This window comes from Saimiri boliviensis, chromosome 7, assembly GCF_048565385.1.
Source record: "Saimiri boliviensis isolate mSaiBol1 chromosome 7, mSaiBol1.pri, whole genome shotgun sequence".
NCBI lineage: Eukaryota > Metazoa > Chordata > Mammalia > Primates > Cebidae > Saimiri > Saimiri boliviensis.
Genome location: NC_133455.1, coordinates 78,079,828 through 78,101,227, shown reverse-complemented (window position 1 = coordinate 78,101,227; position 21,400 = coordinate 78,079,828). Strand labels below are relative to the sequence as shown.

The following is a 21,400-nucleotide window of genomic DNA, read 5'->3' as shown; positions in this document are numbered from 1 at the left end:
CCCAGCTAGTTTTTATATTTTTAGTAGAGATGGCATTTCACTACACTGGCCAGACTGTTGTCAAACTCCTGACCTCAGGTGATCACCTGCCTCAGCCTTCCAAAGTGCTGGGATTACAGGCGTAAGCCATCATACCCAGCCTAGAAAATCTTTTTAAAAGTGAAAATACAAGCTACAGACTGGGGGCAGATATTTGCCACAGATATAAATGGCAATAGATTAATATCACGAACATATTAAAACAAAACAAAACTCACAAATCAGTAAGATATACACACCCACAAAAGTTAAAAATAAAAAGAAAGAAAATCATTCTGGCCAGGCACGGTAGCTCACGTCTATAATCCCAACATTTTGGGAGGCCAAGGCTGGTGGATCACTTGAGCCCAGGTGTTTAAGACCAGCCTGGGCAACATGGTGACACCCCATCTCTACTAAAAAATACAAAAATTAGCTGGGTGTGGTGGTGCCCACTTGTAGTTCCAGCTACTTGGGAGGCTGAGGAAGAAAAATCACCTGAACCTGGGAGGTAGAGGTTGCAGTGAGCTGAGATGGTGCCACTGTACCCTAGCCTGGCTGATAGAGTGAGACTCTTGCTCAAAAAGAAAAAAAAAGTTTTTCATGGTGACTGCTGCTTGTCCACCAAAATCTGTTCTTTCATGCCATGATCATCAAGTTATAATTAGAAACAGGACTATCCAGAGAAACTGTATTTCCCAGCTACCCTTGCAGCAAGATGTGGCTATGTTATTAAGTTCCCACTGGTTAAACAAGTGGAAATTATCTGTACTACTAATGGCTGGGTTTGAAAACCTTGGACATGTGCTCCTTAAGGCTCATATTCATTTCTACAAGCTAAAACAATGAAATGCTTAAAACCTGGTTTCAAAGAGTAGACAAGTTCATTTCTCTAGGTGATGGCAGAACCACAAGATGGAAAGAACCTTAATAATTTAATGGGACAAAGATGTCCTGGTGGCCTGGATTGGACATCTACAGGCTGCTACCTGAGAAAGTAAAAAAGTCACTGTTCATAGGGGGTTCTCTTTATTATAACAGTTTAGCCTCTACCTTAACTCATACATTGCTCAATGTTAAGTGTTTTTCAGGTTGTGGAACTCTCCTCCCCTGCTGATAAGAGAAAGGCTTGACATTACCTGGTAAAGTTAAACATGCACATTCCCTATGACCTAGTATACACCTAGAGCAAGTATACACCTAGAGAAACTCTTCTGGTACATGTATACCGGGAGACACCTACAGTATTTTATACACTATTAATATTCATGATAACAAAAAACTATAAATACCTCAAATGTCATATAGAATGAATAAATAGCTTATAACTTTTGTTATGCACTGGAATATTATACACCAGTGAAAGCACACAGTCTGGTAGTGAACTTACAGTTACATACATTATACATTATACATATATTAATGTAGATTAACCTTAATAATATTGACTAAAAAACTGAAGTCATAAGAACACGTTATGAATTTTTTATTAGGGAAAATTTCAAGAATATGCAAAAATAAAGAGAATAATATAATTAACCTCACATACCCACTGATTATCAATTCATAGCCAATTGTATTTTATCTGTATCTCTACCTATTTCTTCCCTCCCCAAGATTATTTTGAAGAAAATCCCAGATGTCCTAATTTCATCCATTACTACTCAGGATGTATCTTTAAAAGATAAAGATTTGTTATACATGCCAAAACACTATTATTCCAATTTTGAAAATGTAAACCAATTCCTCAATATTATTAAAAATTTATCAAGTAGGCCGGGCGCAGTGGCTCAAGCCTGTAATCCCAGCATTTTGGGAGGCCAAGGCGGGTGGATCACAAGGTCAAGAGATCGAGACCATCCTGGTCAACATGGTGAAACCCCGTCTCTACTAAAAATACAAAAATTAGCTGGGCATAGTGGCACACACCTGTAGTCCCAGCTACTCGGGAGGCTGAGGCAGGAGAATCACTTGAAACCGGGAGGCGGAGGTTGCAGCGAGCCAAGATCATGCCACTGCACTCCAGCCTGGTGACAGAGCGAGACTCCAGCTCAAAAAAAAAAAAAGAAAGAAAAGAAATAAATTATAAACCATTTAAATTCAACCTAAAATTTTGTGGTAAAACTTGTTTGGACATCCTAGATAATTCTGAATAATCACCATGTTTATTGGCAGTATAAAGAAATTATTATATCAAATTATTCTTCTCATGTAATAAATGTTTAATGAGGCCTTGTACTAAAAGGTGTGAAAGATACACAGACAATGATTTCTAATATCAAAGTGCCTTCTAGTGAAGCAGAAGCAAATTAGCAGTCGTAAGTGAAATTTTCATTCCTACATTGATTTTAAAAGAAAATACTTTTCTCAAGACTATGAGATTAAGTCAGTGACTTTATCTAATATCATAAGAATCTTTTTTACCCACAGGTAAGTAAAATCCACTGACTAAACTATAGTTTTCATTTTCCACACAGCATCACTGAACAGAGGTGGAGACAATTTAAAACAAATTTATTCTTAAATACATGGCAGCCCAGGGCCAGGAAGTATGTTTTTAGGCTTCGTTACTTGCATTTGGATGAAAAATAATGACACAATATAAAATCCACCTTATAATGAGCTGGGAATCTGTATGCTTTGCCTATTCTATTTCTCTTTTAAATCGCACCATGAAACTCACTCCATTTTAAAAGCACATGGCACTCTCTTAGGATAATTCAAGATTAGTCCATTTTGGAATTCATTCTGGTAAAAAGACTGGCAATTATGTATTTGAATTTCAAAAACTTACTAAATCAGAATGCAACAAGATACAGCAGATAGAACAGGCTGGGCGAGGTGGCACATGCCTGTAATCCCAGCACTTTGGGAGGCCCAAGGCCCAAGCAGACAGATGATTTGAGCTTAGGAGTGAAACAAGCCTAGGCAACATGGCTAAAAGCCATCTCTACAAAAAAAATACAAAAATTAGCCAGGCATGATGGCAGTGCATATAGTCCCAGCCACCTGGGAGGATCACCTGAGCTTGGAGAGGCCAAGGGTGCAGTGAGCAGAGCCAAGATTGGGCCACTGCACTCCAGCCTAAGCAACAGGGTGAGACCTTATCTCAAAAAAAAAAAAAAAGAAAAAGAAAAAGAAAAAGATACAGTAGATAGAAAGAAAACCAACATTAAACAGATAACAATGACGAACATTTATTAATTATAACGTGCCAAGCCTATGATAAACGTTTTCCTCGCTGCAATCTCACAAAGACAACATGGAGGCCAGGTGCAGTGGTTCACGCCTGTAATCCCAGCACTTTGGGAGGCTGAGGTGGGTGGATCACTTGAGGTCAGAAGTTTGAGACCAGCCTGGCCAACACAGTAAAACTCAGTCTCTACTAAACATACAAAAAAATTAGCCAGGCATGGTGGTGCACACCGGTAATCCTAGCTACATGGGAAGCTGAGGTGGGAGGATCACTTGAACGTGAGAGGTGAAGGTTGCAGTGAGGCAAGATCACACCACTGCATTCCAGTCTGGGTGACAGAGCAAAGCAAGACTACACCAAAAAAGAAGAAAGAAAGAAAAGAAAGAGGGAAAGGGAAAGGGAAAAAAGGACAGGACAGCAAGGTTAAGTACTACTATTATCCCTAATTTACAGATGAAGAAATTGACTCTTAGAGGTCACACAACTAATTAGTGACAAGGCCAGACTGCTAACACCGAAGTTCCTGCTTTTTTATTATTTATTATTATTTTTTTAAATAGGGATGGTATCTCACCCTGTTGACCAAGCTGGTCTCAAACTCCTAGTCTCAAGTGATCCTCCCATCTCCACCCCGCAAAGTGCTGAGATTACAGGTGTAAGCCACTGTGCCTGGCCCAGAGTTCCTGGTTTTAAACACCATTTTCTGTTTCTTCCCAGTCTAAGACATCAACAGGGGAGAGTAGATAATGCTGTCAGTAAATTAGAAAGTAGTTCTGAATTGACAAAAATACTTTTACGTAACTGTCTCTAATCCAAACTTCTTTTTTTTCTGAGACACAGTCTTGCTCTGTCACCTAGGCAGGAGTGCAGTGGCACAATCTCAGCTCACTGCAACCCCCACCTCCTGGATTCAAGTGATTCTCATGCCTCAGCTTCCAGAGTAGCTGGGATTACAGACATGCACCGCCACACCCAGCTAATTTTTGTGTTTTTAGTAGAGACAGGGTTTCGACATGTTGCCCAGGCTGGTCAAAATCCTGGACTCAAACAATCCACCCTCTCAAAGTACTAGGATTTATTACAGGCATGAGCCACCATGCCCATCCTCTAATCCAAATTTCTGCCTTCACACTGATAAAGCATAAATAGACTAATCAGACAAACAATCTAATCCCTTTTTTTTACCTTAATTGTTAGCTGTTTGAATTGAAGTAAAAATAGGTAGCATAAATGAAATTTTAAAAACTGTCTGGCCTTGGCTGGGCGTGGTGGCTCATGCCCCTAATCACAGCACTTCGGGAGGCTGAGGCAGGAGCTTAGAAGTTTGAGACCAGTCTGAGCAACATGGCAAAACCCTGTCTCTACAAAAACAAGAAACCAAAAAATAGTCAGGTATGGTCATGTGTATCTATAGTCCCAGCTACTTGAGGTGCAGAGGCAGAAAAATCACTTGAGCCAAGGAGGTCAAGGCTGCAGTGAGCCTTGTTCACCCACTGTACTCCAGCCTGGGTGACAAAGTGAGACCCCATCTTGAAGAAAAAAAAATTGTCTGGCCAATCACGAAGACTCTAAAACCTGGAACAGACTTGAAGCTGTCCGGCTCCTAAACTGGTCGACACAGCACAGGAGTAAACAAACCACTCTAGATTGTCAGAGTTGAGATTTACTTCCCTGTATTATAATCCAGCCCTCATGTGTTTCAGAAGGTCTTGCTTCACTCAAAATTTTCTCCAAAACTATTCCTTAATATATTCTGAAGTTCATTTAACAAATCGGGTTTTCAGGGCACTGTAAAGGCTTTGTTGCAATAGCTGCAATTAGTTTCACCAAAACATCAAGCAAATCCTATTTGTACATCTCAACCACGTTGTTTTTCTAACCCTTAAAGGCCACCATGTGAATCTGCTGCCTGGGTATTGTGGTCTCTTGAAATGGTCTTGGTGAAAAAAAACAACTTGGTTAGAGATCCATGTAATTAATTCCTGTTCACAGACTTGGGTTTCTACTCTCTTCTAGGTCCAACTATAACTCCTTCCATGAATGTAAAATCTAAATAGGTAACTGTTCTATATCCTATGTAGATATCTAATTTGTGAGGAGTCTAAAAGTGAATTGTCACTACCGAAAAGAAAATGACCTGGGTTCTGGTCCCAGGTATGTCATGATTAATTGTACAACTCTGTCTTTAGGCTACATGCATCATGTAATGAGTGGGTTGGAGAAGAAATGTTGAAAGTCCCTCCCAGCTACAAAGTTTTAATTCATAACTTAAATTGCTGTCACTTCCTATTCTAGGTTAAAGAACATAAGACGCAGACACAGGTTTCATGTTACTATGGCATGACGCAGGGCCATACCAAATTAAACTGGCATTTCTTCATGTTCCAACTGCTACCAAAATGTATTACTTGTATGTCAGGCTGCAGAGTGGTCAAAGAACAACAGATTTTCTTGGCACTCTCTGTACATATTGTTGACAAATACGGTGCTATCTCTAGGAAAATACTACAAATAATAACTGTCAATTTTTAGCAACTAGCAACACGCATGATTAAAAACACAGCCTCTCATCTATAAGTTTCACTTCATAAAACATGTCTTTTGAGTCTTTTTTGTTTCCATATGTGTAGCTCCACAATATTTTTGCTACAGAATATAAGGAGAATTACATAGATCACTAAAGTCCACAGATAATCTCAAAACCTTCTGTTAGCCAATTGTTCAATCCCTTCCACTGCTAAGCTATTTGCCAGAGATGCTAACAAACGGCATAGTCAACTGGTTTGAGTTTCATACACTTTTCCAGACATGCTTGCTTTTTAATGGCCTATTCAAATAAGGGATTTATTTCTCTTAATTCTACATCTTTGAGAATTTGACCAAGAGGCATGAAATGTTCAATTCATTCTTTAAAATTGTTGCTTGGGGTGCCTTTTGTCCTTGATTTAAACCTACCCATTGTTTAACCACTTGTATCATTCCTGATTCTTTTCTGTCTTAATGATTCTGTGCTACACTTCTCTGCATGTGGTTTTGATTACTGTTTTTCCGTATTGTTTATTGTATATATTTTAATTATCCAATAACTCATTTGATACATAGTGTCCATGAACTTATGAAAAAAAGTGAAAGCAAAAATGATTCTCCCCAAAACAGAGCAGCCAAGAGAAAATTTTGAAAGCTTGAAAACTTCATGGAGCAATTAATATGAATTGATATGACATCTTCAGTTAGATTCAAAGACACTTAGGATTACAGAAATTAGTCAGGCATGGTGGTGCATGCCTGTAGTCCCAGCTACTTGGGAGGCTGAGGCATGAGAATCATGGAGGGAGGCAGGAGGCTGCAGAGAGCAGAGATTGTGCCACTGCACTCCAGCCTGGGTGACAGAGTGAGACACTCTCAGAAAAAAAAAAAAAAGATACTTAGGATGAAGAGAATCCCAACTCTTTATCTTATAGACAAGAAAACCAAAACCCAGGGAGAGGCTAAGTGACTTGCCCAAAATGATACACATAACTAGATACATTTATGATCTTATATATAAAATCACAAATTATCACCAGGAACGGTTCTTTTCACAGTGAAGAATAGCCCCATGAAGTCTGCTCCCAAAACCTGTGCAGGCAGCCACAATGGCAAAATTCCATATCTGGGCCGGACGTGGCGGCTCACACCTGTAATCTCAGCATTTTGGGATGCTGAGGTGGGCAGATCAGCTGAGATCAGGAGTTTTTTTGTTTTGTTTTGTTTTGTTTTGTTTTTTTGAGACGGAGTTTCACTCTTGTTACCCAGGCTGGAGTGCAATGGCGCGATCTCGGCTCACCGCAACCTCCGCCTCCTGGGATCAGGCAATTCTCCTGCCTCAGCCTCCGGAGTAGCTGGGATTACAGGCACGCACCACCATGCCCAGCTAATTTTTTGTATTTTTAGTAGAGATGGGGTTTCGCCATGTTGACCAGGTTGGTCTCGATCTCTCGACCTTGTGATCCACCCGCCTCAGCCTCCCAAAGTGCTGGGATTACAGGCTTGAGCCACCGCGCCCGGCTAGGAGTTCTTTCAACATGTGTTTCAACATGTTGAAACCCTGCCTTTACTAAAAATACAAAAATTAGTTGGGCATGCTGGCACATGCAGGTAATTCCAGCTACTCGGGAGACTGAGGCAGGAGAATCACTTGAACTCAGGAGGCAGAGGTTGCAGTAAGCCCAGATCACACTACTGCACTCCAGCCTGGGTGACAGAGGGAGATGCCTTCTAAACAAACAAAATTCCGTATCTGAAGTCATTCCTTCAGATCAAAACATTATCTCAAAACTTCTGAGGCCGGGCAGATCACCTGAGGTCCAGAGTTCGAGACCAGACTGACCAACATCTTTAGTAGAGATGGGGTTTAGTAGAGAAACCCCATCTCTCCTAAAAATACAAAATTAGCTGGGTGTGGTGGCACATGCCTGTAATCTCAGCTACTAGGGAGGCTGAGGCAGAAGAATCGCTTGAACCCGGGAGGTGAAAGTTGTAGTGAGCTGAGATAGTGCCATTACAGTCCAGCCTGGGCAACCAGAGCGAAACTTCTTCTCAAAAAAAAAAAAAAAAGTCTGAGATAGAGATGTTATTAGAGAAAGTGGGAGAGAGTGAGAAGGGAAAATAGAGTATTAAGTTCTCAGTTGGAAGGTTAAAAAAATACATATAATCAAAATGACTCTTAAAATCACCCACAACTAAGTCATCTATAGAGTCCAATGTGTGTGTTTATTCACTGTGTTTTTCCTGGGACGGAGTCTCACTCTGTCAGTCAGGTTGGAGTGCAGTGGTGCAATCTTGGCTCACTGCAACTTCCGCTTCCCAGGTTCAAGCAATTCTCCTGACTCAGCCTCCAGAGTAGCTGGGACTACAGGTATGCACCACCAGTCGGGCTTGTATTTTTAGTAGACACAGGGTTTCACCATGTTGCCCAGGCTGGTCTCGAACTCCTGGTCTCAAGTGATCTACCCACCTCGGCCTCCCAAAGTGCTGGGATTACAGCCATGAGTCACCATGCCTAGTCTAGACTCATTCTTAATGAGTCCCACAAGCTGGGTTTTCCTTCAGCAATAAAACAAATTTTTTTATCATCAGATAAAGTTACTGGGTGTAATTTAACAAGTAGGTTGTTCCAAATACATGTTCATTCATTCATTCATTCATTTATTTGACAGAGTCTCACTCTGTCACCCAGGCTGGAGTGCAGTGATGTAACCTTGGCTCAGTGCAACTTCCATCTCCTGGATTCAAGTGGAACCACAGGCACACTGGCACCACAAGTGCACACCACCACACCTAGCTAATTTTTGTATTTTTTGGTAGAGACAGAGTTTCTCTACCAAAATGTTGGCCAGGCTGGTCTCGAACTCCTGATCCCAAGTGATCTGCCTGCCTCAGCCTCTCGAAATGCTGGAGTCACAAGCATGAGTCACTGCACCTAGCCCCAAAACACATACCTTTAAATAACAGACTGGTACTCTGCGAAGGTACAGAAAAATGAGAGCCTTGTCTCCCATGCTATCCTTACTAAGGGGCCTATTCTCCCTGCATTAGACAGCTCGCCACATGCACTATTTACCTGTTATTTTTCTCCCACTCATCTTGATTTGCCTAGAAGTACCAAGTGAATCTGTGTCATTTAATGTGTATATGATCTGACTCCATGATATTCCCTTATTCCCACGTTTGTGTATGGATGTAGTGATCTAAGTTAGACACTGAATGTGTAGGTTATTGCAGGACGAGGTAAAGCCTAGACACAGGGCAGGGCAGGGCAGGTATGATGTATGTATGATGTATGTATGATGTATATTCAGGAGTAAAATGGCTGGATTGCTGATATTCTATTAAAAAAAAAAAAAAAGTGAAGAGTCCTAAAGCAGCCTAGGGACTCCTGGGTGTGTGAAGGGAGAAGGGTTAAAGGAAATTGGGAGAAGGTCACTTTCTGTGGGACAGACTTAGTTCTAAATATGATTTTCACCATGTACATAATTTTTCTTTGGTTTGAATTTGATAGACACATTGCAACGCATCGCATCCCAGTTCAGTTCGCTGACTTTGAAATAAGGAACTTGATCTCAGGCAAATTACCTTAGAGCAAAGATAACAAAATCAGCATTTGGGAGTGCATTTGCCAATTAGTGCTCCAGGCAGCAGAAAAACCAGACCGCCACCCCTTGAAGACCTGCCACAAAGAGCCATGTGGAAAAACTGCACAGAGAAATGGTGGTTTTGTGAACAAGAGTACTGCCTTGGAAGGAAAGGCTTTAGGCTGTGTTGGACTCACTAAAAAAAAGAAAGGTTCATCTCATTAAAAAGTTTACCTGGCTCTAAGGAAATAATTACTTATCTGCTAACACAAGTTCCATAGCAATGAAACACGTTCCTGTAAGTATAAATTATCACAATTCCAGGCAGATAAAAATCTGTGTCTCCTGAACAATGTTTAGTTTAACTTCATTATAGGGGTCAGCCTAAAGATAACCTAAGTTATCTTGCATATTGTGTTTGCTGTGACCACAGTGAGTTGGTCTGGATTCACACTGGATGATACAGGATTTCTCCACCAGGTCCTCTCAGACTCAGGCATTTTCACAACTTGACCACACAAAAGAACACTCAAGGCTGTTCCTCCCTTGCTCAAGGCAAGTACAGTGATGCCTTTCTCTGTAGCTCTTTCATAAGGCTGCGCATAGACAAACACAGGTGTGTACAGAACAATCTTTATAAACTTTGCATTGAATGTGTCAAAGAACAGCGGGGACCCCAACATTCCATCCATTGTCTCAATCAGGAAAGCTACTCCTGAGACGTCAGGAAAGGGGAGAAAAAAATTCAACTAACACATATGTTTACGAAACACTTCAGTAGCAAAACCAAATACTTGTATTGGAGAGAATATACATACATATATATATATATATATATATATATATATATATATATATTAATCACAACGCATGGAAAGTAAAAATAATTTATCAGCCTTAATTAGGTTTCTTTCATTAGTTGACAATGTAGACGGACTAAAACTACTACTCAAATATTTAAACCTTCATTTCACATGCAAGTGGCTTCCAGCAAATGATAAAGCAATTTTCCCATGTGAGTGTGAAAGATGGCACTGAATTCTGGCCCATTATAAAGGAGGAGTCAGATTCCACTAGTCACTGCTTCGTTTAACTGCCAGGCTTTCAGGGAGCTATTTAATAAAAGGGGAACTCGCCCTAATAAATTGTGAGCGGTGTAAATATCTGAAATAGCCTGCACTCAATGAGGCTGTGGATCGCTTGGTGTTCAGACTACAAAAATGATTCTGTAAAAAAATTACATAGTGACAATCATACCATTTAAAAAGAATCAAGACGGTGATATGGTCCAGCTGGACATGGTCCCCCACTGCTGCCTGCTTCCCATTAAGTTGCCCAGCCCAGCTGAAGGTGGTTAAGTTAAAGTCAGTTCTCTCCCCACCTGAGATTCGGGCTGGCAGCCGGCTGCGGGAAGTCACCCGGTTTCCAGCTCCCCGTGGGTCTGACGGAACTAGGATTGGAACCGGGAACTGGCTTGTAGAAAGCCCGGGTGGCTCAGCCAGGGCTCGAGCTGTCCCCTCACCACCTTCCTCCAACGCAGACACCAAGTTAGAAACGCAACTCCACGAGCACAATGACAAGAAGGCACACAAAAGGAGCAAGGCAGCCGCTCCCATCCTTACCTTTGACTTGACTTTCATACTCAGCTATGATCTCTTTGTCCTTCTTGAATCGGCTTGGGGTGGACATTATCCAGCTGTTCCGGGTTTGCTTTCAATGGGCAAGTTCTGTTCAGTGGCCACAACCCCGCTCTCCTTGGTGAGGCAGAGTTGTACTCCCACACGCCGGGAACCCAGAGGCAGCGCCGACCCGAGGGAAGGGAGGAGGGAGAGGAGGAGGAGGAGGAGGGAAAAAGGAGCGAGTAGAGAGGACTAGATTAACCCGGGCGCTGGCACCATACTCTCGGAATTGAGCTCCATCGGTGATCCCAGGGGATCCCGGGGGTCGGGACTGGAGAGGCCGGACGCGCAGGCAAACTCCAGCGAGCGAGTAGTGGGGGACGTCTCCCTGCCCACCTCGCCGGGAGCCCGGCCACTTCCTCTACCACCGCTGGGCGGGCGCGGAGCTCGCGCTCCACACCATTGTTCGACACCCGCACCGAGCGCCCGGGACAGGGCCAGCGGCCGAGGGCAGGCGCCGGGAACGCGCCCAGCTCGCGCGCCACGACCCTCCCTCCCTGCCTCCAGCCGCCGGCTCCGGCGTTCAATGGTCCCGCCCGGGCCGGGGATGCTGCTGCCACGGCCGCCGCTCCTCCGCCCGCAGACACCGCCGCTACAGCCCGGCAGGCGAAAGGAAGCGCAGTCCTAACGCGAGTCCCCGCGGCTGCTGGGAGAGTGAAGGCGGTGACGCTCAGACGCGCCCTGGGCACAGCCCCGGCGGAGTTTAGGTCTCCAGAACCGGCGCCGCGAGGGGCCTCTGCCTCCCTGGCCGCGGGGCGCCGAGGCTGCCTTTCTCCGCGTCTCCCTTTCCGCTGCTGCCCCCAGGAGGCCGCTGGTGACAGGCACACTCGCACACGCACGCGGGAGCCGCGCCCCCGGCGGCCGCAAAGTTGTGGGTGCGCACACGGCTCGCGCCTCGCGGGCGCCGGGCGAGCAATCTGCGGGCGGCGGCGGCCTGGGCGGCAGCTCGGGGCTCCTCCGGGCGGGGCGGGGCTCGCGGGAGCGGACGGCGCTCCGGGCCGTGCCCTTCTCCTCCCAAGCCCCCGCCCCTGCTCCGCGAGGAAACGCGGGGCTGGTCCAGGAAGACGGATGCCTCTTGTGGCCAACCGCAGCCCAGCCCCGCTCGCAGAACCCGGGAGGCCGTGGGCGGCGCCCCCGGCACCTCCCTCTGCCGACGCTCAGCCCAGCCGCGGGCCGCGGTCGCGGCTCCAGGGGCAGGAAAACCCCTTCCCGACGTGAGGGACCGCCTTCGGGCTCTGGAGGGGGCTCTGGTGGGGCTTTTGCCAGAATCTAAAGGGGAAGTCCAGAGTTGGATGTCTCCATGACAGAAAGGGATGTTACTCCTAGACGGGGGACCCCGATAGAAAAACCGAAGACTGAATTGTGAGTGACCTGGTTGTTAATCCGAAGAGCGCGAAGCTCTTTAATCGAGACTGAGAAAAACACCCACCTTGAACTCCATATCCTCTGTTCTTACAAGTGCTAGGGAGGGTAGGATGGTGGGAAAGCAATGGCATGGGAACAGGTCACACTTAGGGTGTTGTTAGCTTATTTATTTACCAAACTCCAGATTTTATTCCCATTTTACTAGTTTTTTCCCCCTGGTGTCATTTTTTTCCGTTTCAAGATCCAACATAGGATACCACATTGCATTTAGTACTTTAACGGTTGGGGTTTTGTTTTGGTTTGGTTTTGCGGGGGTGGGGGGTGGGGTTGAGATGGAGTCTCACTCTCGCCCAGGCTGGAGTGCAATGGCATGATCTCAACTCACTGCAACCTCCACCTCGGTTCAAGCAATTCTCCTGCCTCAACCTCCCAAGTAGCTGCGACTAAAGGCACCTGCTACCATGCCTGGCTAATTTTTGTATTTTTAGTAGAGATGGGTTTTTGCCATTTTGGCCAGGCTGGTCTTGAACTCCTGACCTTGAGGGATCTGCCCACCTCAGCCTCCCAAAGTGGTAGGAGTACAGGTATGAACTTCGACACCTGGCCATGTTTTTCATAGATACCTTTTACAAGATCTATTGTATGTAGTCTCTTTTTATTGTCTGTTTGTTTTTAGTACAGATGGGGGTCTCCCTGTGCTGTCCAGGGTGGTCTCAAACTCTACTGTCTTTTTGAACAATAGAACGAAGAATTTACCTTGCTATCCTCGCATGTTTCAGGTATTGGACTTAAGTACTTTAAATCCATCTTTGCCAGCCTTGTAAAAAGCGGGTGTATCACAAGGTCAAGAGATCAAGACCATCCTGGTCAACATGGTGAAACCCTGTCTCTACTAAAAATACAAAAAATTAGCTGGGCATTGTGGTGCATGCCTGTAATCCCAGCTACTCGGGAGGCTGAGGCAGGAGAATTGCCTGAACCCAGGAGGTGGAGGTTGCAGTGAGCCGAGATCGTGCCATTGCACTCCAGCCTGGGTAACAAGAGCGAAACTCTGTCTCAAAAAAAAAAAAAAAAAAAAAAAAAAAAAATTATTGTTTTTATTTTTTGTAGAGATGAGGCCTTGCTATATTGCCCAGGCTGGTTTCAAACTCCTGGCCTCAAAAGATCCTCCAACCTCAGCCTCTCAAAGCACTGGGATTATGGCCATCAGCCACCACGCCTGGTTTTGTTAGCCTTTTTGATTCACGCTTACCTCTTGAGATATTTACTGACCCCTTTCAGATCAATTCTCAAATATTATGGGCCTCATTTATCTAAATGATGTGTTCAAAGGTGTGTCCCCTATCAAGTGATTTCCCTGCAAGATCTAAAGAAAGCAGGAACTTTTAGACTTTGATTGTTTCTTCATGTATTTAGTGATCGGCTTTCCCTTTCTTAACTGTGTGCCAAACACCAAGCTAGGAACTAGGGATTCAGAGATTAAGACTTCCAGAAAGGATCATACAGTCTATTGTTGTATAAATAAAAAATTACAAGCAGAACAATAATGCTGTAAGAGAGAGAAATACTCCCAGTCTTGGGAGCACTGAGGATGGAAAAACAAACTGCATAAGAGGTTTAGGTGTAAGAGTTCACAGAGGAGTGGTATTTAAGCTGGATTTAAAGGATGAATAGTAAGTAGCTGGCAACCTTAGGGAGGAAAAGGGATGCATTCCAGGGAAAAAGAAGAGTGTTATACTCCACAGGAATTGCAAATAGAGTGACAAGATATCTTCCACTAAGATACTAGATCTCTGATAGATGGTGAAAAATAACCAAAAAAAATTAGTATATGTATAGGCATGTGTCAGCTGACAGTGTGTAGACATTGTTAATTGCACTGCTTTTTTAAAATATAATTTTTAGGAAGTCTTTTTACTTTACAACAACAAAATATATGTAAGGAAAAAAATGCCAATTTTTTAAAGGGTTTTTTCATTTTACCACACAGGAGGTTATACTACGGCACCCGTAGCTACCCTTTTTTCACGTGGAGCTGTCTTATGTGAGTGTATGCTGAAGAGCCAGAAAGTCCAAAGCAGAGGCTGGAAAGGAAGGTTAGAGCCAGCTGGGAGAGTCCTCCTGTGCCATGCTGAGATCTTGGACGTGGTTCTGCAGACAGCAGGGAGCCTTTTAAGCAGAGAAGTATCACGATCAGATTTGTGTTTTATAAAGATAACTGTTGGCAGTGTGGAAGGATGGGTTAGCCATGGAGAAAGAGAGACCAGGCAGGCAGCCCACTTAGGTGATAATCATAGTCACATCTAAATGGGATTCATATATATCCATGGTGCTGTTGGGATTTGTTTTATATTTGCACCTGGGAAGCACAAGTTGAGAGCAGATATTGCAGTGCTTAGAAATGAATTGTTGCCTGAGTCTATACCTAAACCAGTGTGGTACGAACAAGCCCCAGAGACAGGGTGCCCAGAAGTGAATCCTGAATCTGCTGTTTCCTAAGGGATCTGGTAAAAATTACTATTTCTCTATAGGCCCTACTTTACAAAATGGGTTTCAAACTATCCTCACCTGTAAAATTGGTTGATGCCTAAGTACTGGGGATGTTAAAAGCACTTACTGAGATAAACCCTTAGAACTACTTGTAGGCCGTGATATACACCCAGGGAACGTTAGTTTTCTTTATTATTATTATCTCAGTTTTATTCTTCTTAATAGAAAGCTATCTAAAAATCAGAGATAGCCTGTAAGCTAAACACTTTGAGGTGGGAGGCTTGCTGGAGTCCGGAAGTACAAGACTAGCCTCAGCAACACATCAAGACCTCATTTCTACAAAGAATAAAGATCAGAGATAATATTACATCTTTCATTTTATTATGGTGTCCAATACACAGTCAATAAATGTATTGAATATTAATGCCATCATTAGTAGGCCACCATTTTATTGTTGTTGAAGATGGGATATACCCACTAAGGTAAGAATTTTGCATACATTCTCAGAAGAATCCTATACGTGGACACCATTGTCCTCATTTTACAGATGAAAATCTGGAGGCTCAGAAGGTTAAGTAAAAGTCTGGCCTGGCAGGGTCGGAATTCCAGTTCACATCTGCTTATTTCCAAAGTGGGTACTCTTTCCAGTTGTCCATTCTGCTTCTTATGAACTTATGATTCGTTTAAACTTGTGAAGCGAATTCAAATAAGTAAAATATGTGTGACTAATTCACGGGTTTCTATTGACGGATCTCTTCTGATCCAGCTGTTCAGTGTAATTAACAAGTCTATTAGTCTTTCCATAATTTTCCTTTTTTTTTTTTTTTTTGAGATAGAGTCTCACTTGTCCAGGCTGGAGTACAGAGGCATGATCTTGGCTCACTGCAACCTCTGCCTCCTGGGTTCAAGTGATTCTCCTTCCTCAGCCTCCCGAGTAGCTGGGACTACAGGCACACACCACCACACCCGGCTAATTTTTATATGTTTAGTAGAGATGTGGTTTTACCATGTTGGCCAGGCTGCATTCGAACTCCTGGCCTCAGGTGATCTGACCCTTCTAGGCCTCCCAAAGTGCTGGGATTACAGGTATGAGCCACCATGCCCACCAGTCTTTCCATAATTTTATCTTTTCAGGTTTTCTTTATCTTTCCCATAGCTAAGAGCCCATTTCAGTTTGCAAAGTTGGGTGTGGAGAATATTGGTGACTTTAAATCCAGAAAGCCAGGGTGACGGAGACAGGCAACCCTGGTTCTGGCTCTCACACCAGTTCTCTGTGACTTTGCTCCACCTTGTGGTAGCTCTTTTCCAGCTATAAAACAAGAAAGACTGCACTTTGCCCCAGAAAACCTGCCTCTCTCCTGCCACACTCCCCTTCTTTAGGGACAGGTGAGAAATTTGGAGTGCCTGTTGGTTGGGACCCCTGCTACATACTAATCTACTCTGTTATCTAGCGTGGTCCTTTTTAGACCACCTCCAAGTTTCCATATGTAGAAGTTAATTTACCACTTGACCATATGCGCTGACATTAGTGAGAGTGTGCATGGGGGTCCCTTCAGCCACAAAATAAATCATGCGCCCTACTGCAACATCACTTTGGCCCAGTGGTAAATAATTAAAATTAACACAAATTTTAAAAAGTCAATGCCAAATTCACACAGGTTTTTTGTTTGTAGGGTTTTTTTTTTGTTTGTTTGTTTGTTTGTTTTTTCCTTGAGACAGGATCTCACTCTGTCACCCAGGATGGATTACAGTGGCACAGTCACCTCCCAGGTTCAGGCAATCTGCCTGCCTCAGCCTCCCGAGGAACTGGGACTACAAGTATTCACCACCACAGCTGGCTAATTTCTGTATTTTTTTTTTTTTTTTTTTTTTTTTTTTTGCAGAGACCAGATTTCACATTGCCCAGGCTGGTCTTGAACTCCCAAGTTCAAGCAATCCACCTGCCTCAGCCTCCCAAAGTGCAAGATTACAGGCATGAGTCACCAGGCCTGGCTAGCAGTGTGGTATTAGCTTTTAAGAATTTCATGTCTGATCATCCTGGCCAACATAGTAAAACCCCGTCTCTACTAAAAACACAAAAATTAGCTGAGTGTAGGGGCTCACGCCTGTAGTCCCAGCTATTTGGGAGGCTGAGGCGGGAGAATCGCTTGAACCCAGCAGGCAGAGGTTTCGGTGAGCCAAGATCGAGCCATGCACTCCAGCCTGGTGACAGAAGGAAATTGTCTCAAAAAAAAAAAAAAATTATGTCTGAAATGAGCCATTCTGCTACTTCTCTGAACATAAAGGATATGCTCTCCCCTATCAATATCCTCGGTTTTATTTCTGGATTCAGCCAGAGCTTCAGAATGCAGATTGCTCTGCACACCTGTCTTACATTGTCTTGATTCTGTAAACATTTGGCTTCTCAAATTATTTGCAGTATTGCTTTCAGTGGATTGCCTTTTGGTATCATTTCCTGGGACAATGTGTTATCAAATATGACCTTACCATTGATCCCATACATCAGAATCACTTTGGGAAACTGTTTCAAATGTGGACACATGGGACCTACTTTACACTTTTTGAAGTGACCCGTCTCAACTTTGATGTACATACAAATCACCTGGGGATCTTGTTAAAATGCAGTTCTGATTTCTTCTGGAATGAGGTTTAAGATCCTGCTTTTGTCAATAGGCCATGTCAATAACGATGTCATAAAGACCACATGTGGAAGAGCAAGGAAAAAGGGTCTGAATTTTAGGTGCCTGGGAAGTTTTCATGTGATTCTTATGCATGAGAATCTTTGCTCAAGGCTAAAGGATGTTAAAAGAATATCCTTATAAAAGATTTGCTACATTTACCCAAGTAACACTGAGGATGTTGCCAACACTTTCTTTTCCATTTAATGTGTCCCTAAGAAACTGGATGATTTTCTCAATGATGATGATAATGATTTTATCTGTGAGATAGAGGTAATTACCCTAACAGGTTGTGGTAGACACAAAATACAAAGTATATATAAAGCACTCAGCACCAAGTCTGGCAGAAATAAATGTTAGTTGTTGTCATTGTCACTGGTATTACTTTGATGTAGAATGAAAAAGTCTAAATTTATAGCAGAATCATTGCAGTTGTCGAGGACCTTATCACTTATTTATCTGTCCTATTTACCTTCTTGTTGGAACTTTCTGTTAGTTGAGGATTTCTTTGATTTTAATGGTCTTGTTCTGTAGCTTATTATGAGCTTACTGTATGTCCACACTTTATTATACAGTACCTCAAATCTTTTATAGAATGGTTTGTATCGTCTATTCAATTCAAATCAGCAGATATTTATTATCTATTAAGTTGAACCACATAACGTTGCTGATATTTTCTCATTTTTGACATAAAAATGGCAATATCATCCTATTCAACCCAGCAGCATGAGCCTTACGCTTTGTGATTGGTGTGAACAAAATCCAGCAATAAAAACCCACTTCTGAATAAATTTGCGCAGGGTTCAACTGCACAAATCTAGGGAAATCCCGTTCATTCATAGGTTGGATTAGTCCAGTGTAGTTTGCCAGCTAGTCAGTCAAGAAATAATAATTATTGTTTTAAAAGAAACTTGGCCCATAATTTAACAGCAGCTTGTCTAAATGGACCATATAAATATCCGTTTTTCCTCTTTTGGCAGCAGAATAGTAAAGACAAGCTGTCAAATGATCTTGCCAATTCTGTTCTGATGCACTTTCCCTGGCAGGAAAGAGAATAGAATGAAACAATAAAGGTGAGTTTTGATGAGGCCCTAAAAAGATTGGTGCAGGAGAGGCTGATGACAGACAGGAGGAAACAGGAAGGACAGGAAAGAAAGAGGTAAAGAAATGGAAAGTCACAATAGAGAAAAGGCAAAAGAGAGCAATTAAATGAATGATTATTCAAAAATGGTCAATTGTATAATTTCCCTCCTCCTAAAAAAACTTGTCTCTGATTTCTAAGAAAACTATTTAAAGCTAAAATAAATCAGGGCTTTAAACGCTTTTGTTTGAATGAAGCTGCTCTATAATATTTTTAGCCATCTGCTCAAAATCACCTGTTTCCACTTTGCACAAATCATTATTAAAACAGAATTTGCTTTGTTTAATCTCATATTAATAACTTCTAAACACCCACACATAACAGCCTTCTCATCAAAGCTACTATTTTCTGCTTTTGAAATTCTACTACAGCTTCCCATGTGGATCTGCACAATATAAGCAGAATATGAATATTCAATGAACCCATCCTGATGGAAGTATTAAATTCCATCTCTTATACAAAAAAAAAAAAAGATTGTACTATTACTCAGAGGAAAATGCCAAAGTTAGACAAGAAATGGCAGTTGTAATTCAGTTGTCAGAGTTAGAGATAAATTGGTATATAAAGCAAGCTGTAACAAAAGATTTATTATACAAAGAAATACATGTATCTCTCTAATGCTTATATTTTAGGAAATCTATGACGGACTCCTTCTTTTATTGCCATTATACTTTGGCAGCAGACATTTTGAGGCTGCCTAATTCTGTCACCTCTTCTACAGAGAAAGTCTGTGGAGCTCTTCCTCATTGTACACACAGATCTGCTGTGGTGAGTGTGCAAAGGAAATCTAGCGTTGGTAGAGTCCTATTTAAATGTAACCGACATTTGTTGTTTGAAAGAATCTTACGGTATCGCCTTTTATAAAGGAAAGAACATTTTTGGAAAACAGTTATCACCTGTCCTAGATTTTTGGTATAAATTTGAATTTTTATGAAGTACGTCTTTCTTTAAAGTAGCTGTTCTCAAACCAATCAGAGCCAATGCTTTCTTAAAGAAAAAAAGGAACAAATTATTGCATTTTTAAGTTTACAGAAAAATTGGGCAGAAAGTGCAAGAGAGTTCCCATAAACTTCCTCACCCTGCCATTTCCCCTATTATCAACATCTTGTGTTTGTGTGATACATTTGTTACTTGACAAATCAATATTGATACATGATTGTTAACGGAAGCCCATAGTTTACATTAGGGTTCACTCTTTGTGTTGCGCATTCCATGGGTTTTGACAAATGTATAATGACATGTGTCCATTAAAACAGTATCATACAGAGGAGTTTCACTGCCCTACTTTTATAGAATTTGAAATCCCCCTTTTTTGTTGAGATGGAATTTCACCCTTTGTTGCCCAGGCTGGAGTGCAATAGAATGATCTTAGCTCACTGCAACCTCCGCCTCCCTCCTGGGTTCAAGCAATTCTCCTGCCTCACCTTCCCAAGTAGCTGGGAATACAGGTATCTGCCACCACACCCAGCTAATTTTTTAAGTTTTTTGTATTTTTAGTAGAGATGGGGTTTCACCATGTTGGTCAGGCTGGTCTTGAACTCCTGACATCAGGTGATCTGCCCGCCTGGGCCTCCCAAAGTGCTGGAATTACAGGCATAAGCCACCACGCCCAGCCTGAAATCCCTTTTTATAATAAAAATTTTGTAACACCTCATATACTATTCCAAAAGAGAATTTATAGAAAATAAAATGAGACGTGCATGGTGGCTCACACCTGTAATCCTAGCACTTTGGGAGGCCAAAGCAAGAGGACCACTTTAGGCCAGGAGTTCAAGACCAGCCTGGGGCAACATAGGGAGACTCGTGTCTCTAAAAAAAAAAAAAAAAAAAAAAAAAAAATTAAAAAACGAAACAAAACCAAAAAGCTAGTTGGGCATGGTGACATGTGCCAATAGTCTCAGCTACTTGGGAGGCTGAGGTAGGAGGATTGTATGAGCTCAGGAGTTCAAGACTGCAGTGAGTTAATATTGCACCATTGCACTCCAGTCTGGGTGACAGAGTGTGACCCTGTCTCTTAAAAAAAAAAAAAAAAAAAAAGCAAGAAAAAAGAAAATGTATCTGTATCTGCCTTGTAGCTTTCTTCATAAAGTCAATATAATATTTGACTATAATATGGAGACATTAACAGAAAGTGAATCATGATTAAATGATAGATATTTAAGTAAATACTCAGATCCAACTGCAATAGAAAACTCAATGAAGCAGTCAGAGGCTTGCACCTACTTATAATTAATAAATGTAGATATAAGAGAAGTAGAACAGGCATGGTGGCTCCCACCTGTAATCCTAGCACTTTGGGAGGCCCAGGCAAGCGGATCACTTGAGCTCAGGAGTTTAAGACCAGCTTGGGCAACACAGTGAAAACCCATCTCTACAAAAGAATCAAAAATTAGCCAGTGTAGTGGTGTTTGTCTGAAGTCCTAGCTACACCAGACACCGGAGGCTGAGGCGGGAGGATTGCCTGAGACCAGGAGCAACACAGTGACACCCTGTTTCCAAAAAAAAAAAAAAAAAAAAAGAAAAGAAAAAAAGAACATGCGGGAGAGAGAGACATAATCAGACCAGAATATCCTCTAAAAAAAGAAAGAGAAAGAAGTAATAAGACCAGAATATACTCTATACAAGATTTACAAGGTAGGCCAGGCATGATGGCTCATACCTGTAATCCCAACACATTAGTAGGCTAAGGCAGGCAGATGCCTTAAGCTTAGGCATTTGAG

The 21,400-nt window shown here is 42.4% G+C and overlaps 1 protein-coding gene and 1 long non-coding RNA gene across 3 annotated transcripts in view; one reads left to right on the top strand and one right to left on the bottom strand.

The window, feature by feature from the left end:
* Nucleotides 1-11,319, bottom strand: part of SRGAP1 (SLIT-ROBO Rho GTPase activating protein 1) — a 321,930-nt gene extending 310,611 nt beyond the window's left edge. The window contains exon 1 of one of the 2 annotated variants that reach the window (XM_074402841.1): nucleotides 10,950-11,319. In XM_074402841.1, coding sequence (XP_074258942.1) covers nucleotides 10,950-11,016 — 67 coding nt within the window. In that variant the 5' untranslated portion in view covers nucleotides 11,017-11,319. The remainder of the gene's footprint in view (nucleotides 1-10,949) is intronic. The other variant, XM_074402840.1, reaches the window with a different exon arrangement.
* Nucleotides 11,320-12,170: 851 nt separating this feature from the next.
* LOC141585141 (uncharacterized) lies at nucleotides 12,171-20,544 on the top strand. Its single transcript, XR_012518472.1, has 2 exons — nucleotides 12,171-12,368; nucleotides 14,362-20,544. It is a non-coding gene; the product is annotated as an uncharacterized LOC141585141 (long non-coding RNA).
* The last annotated feature ends 856 nt before the right edge of the window (nucleotides 20,545-21,400 follow it).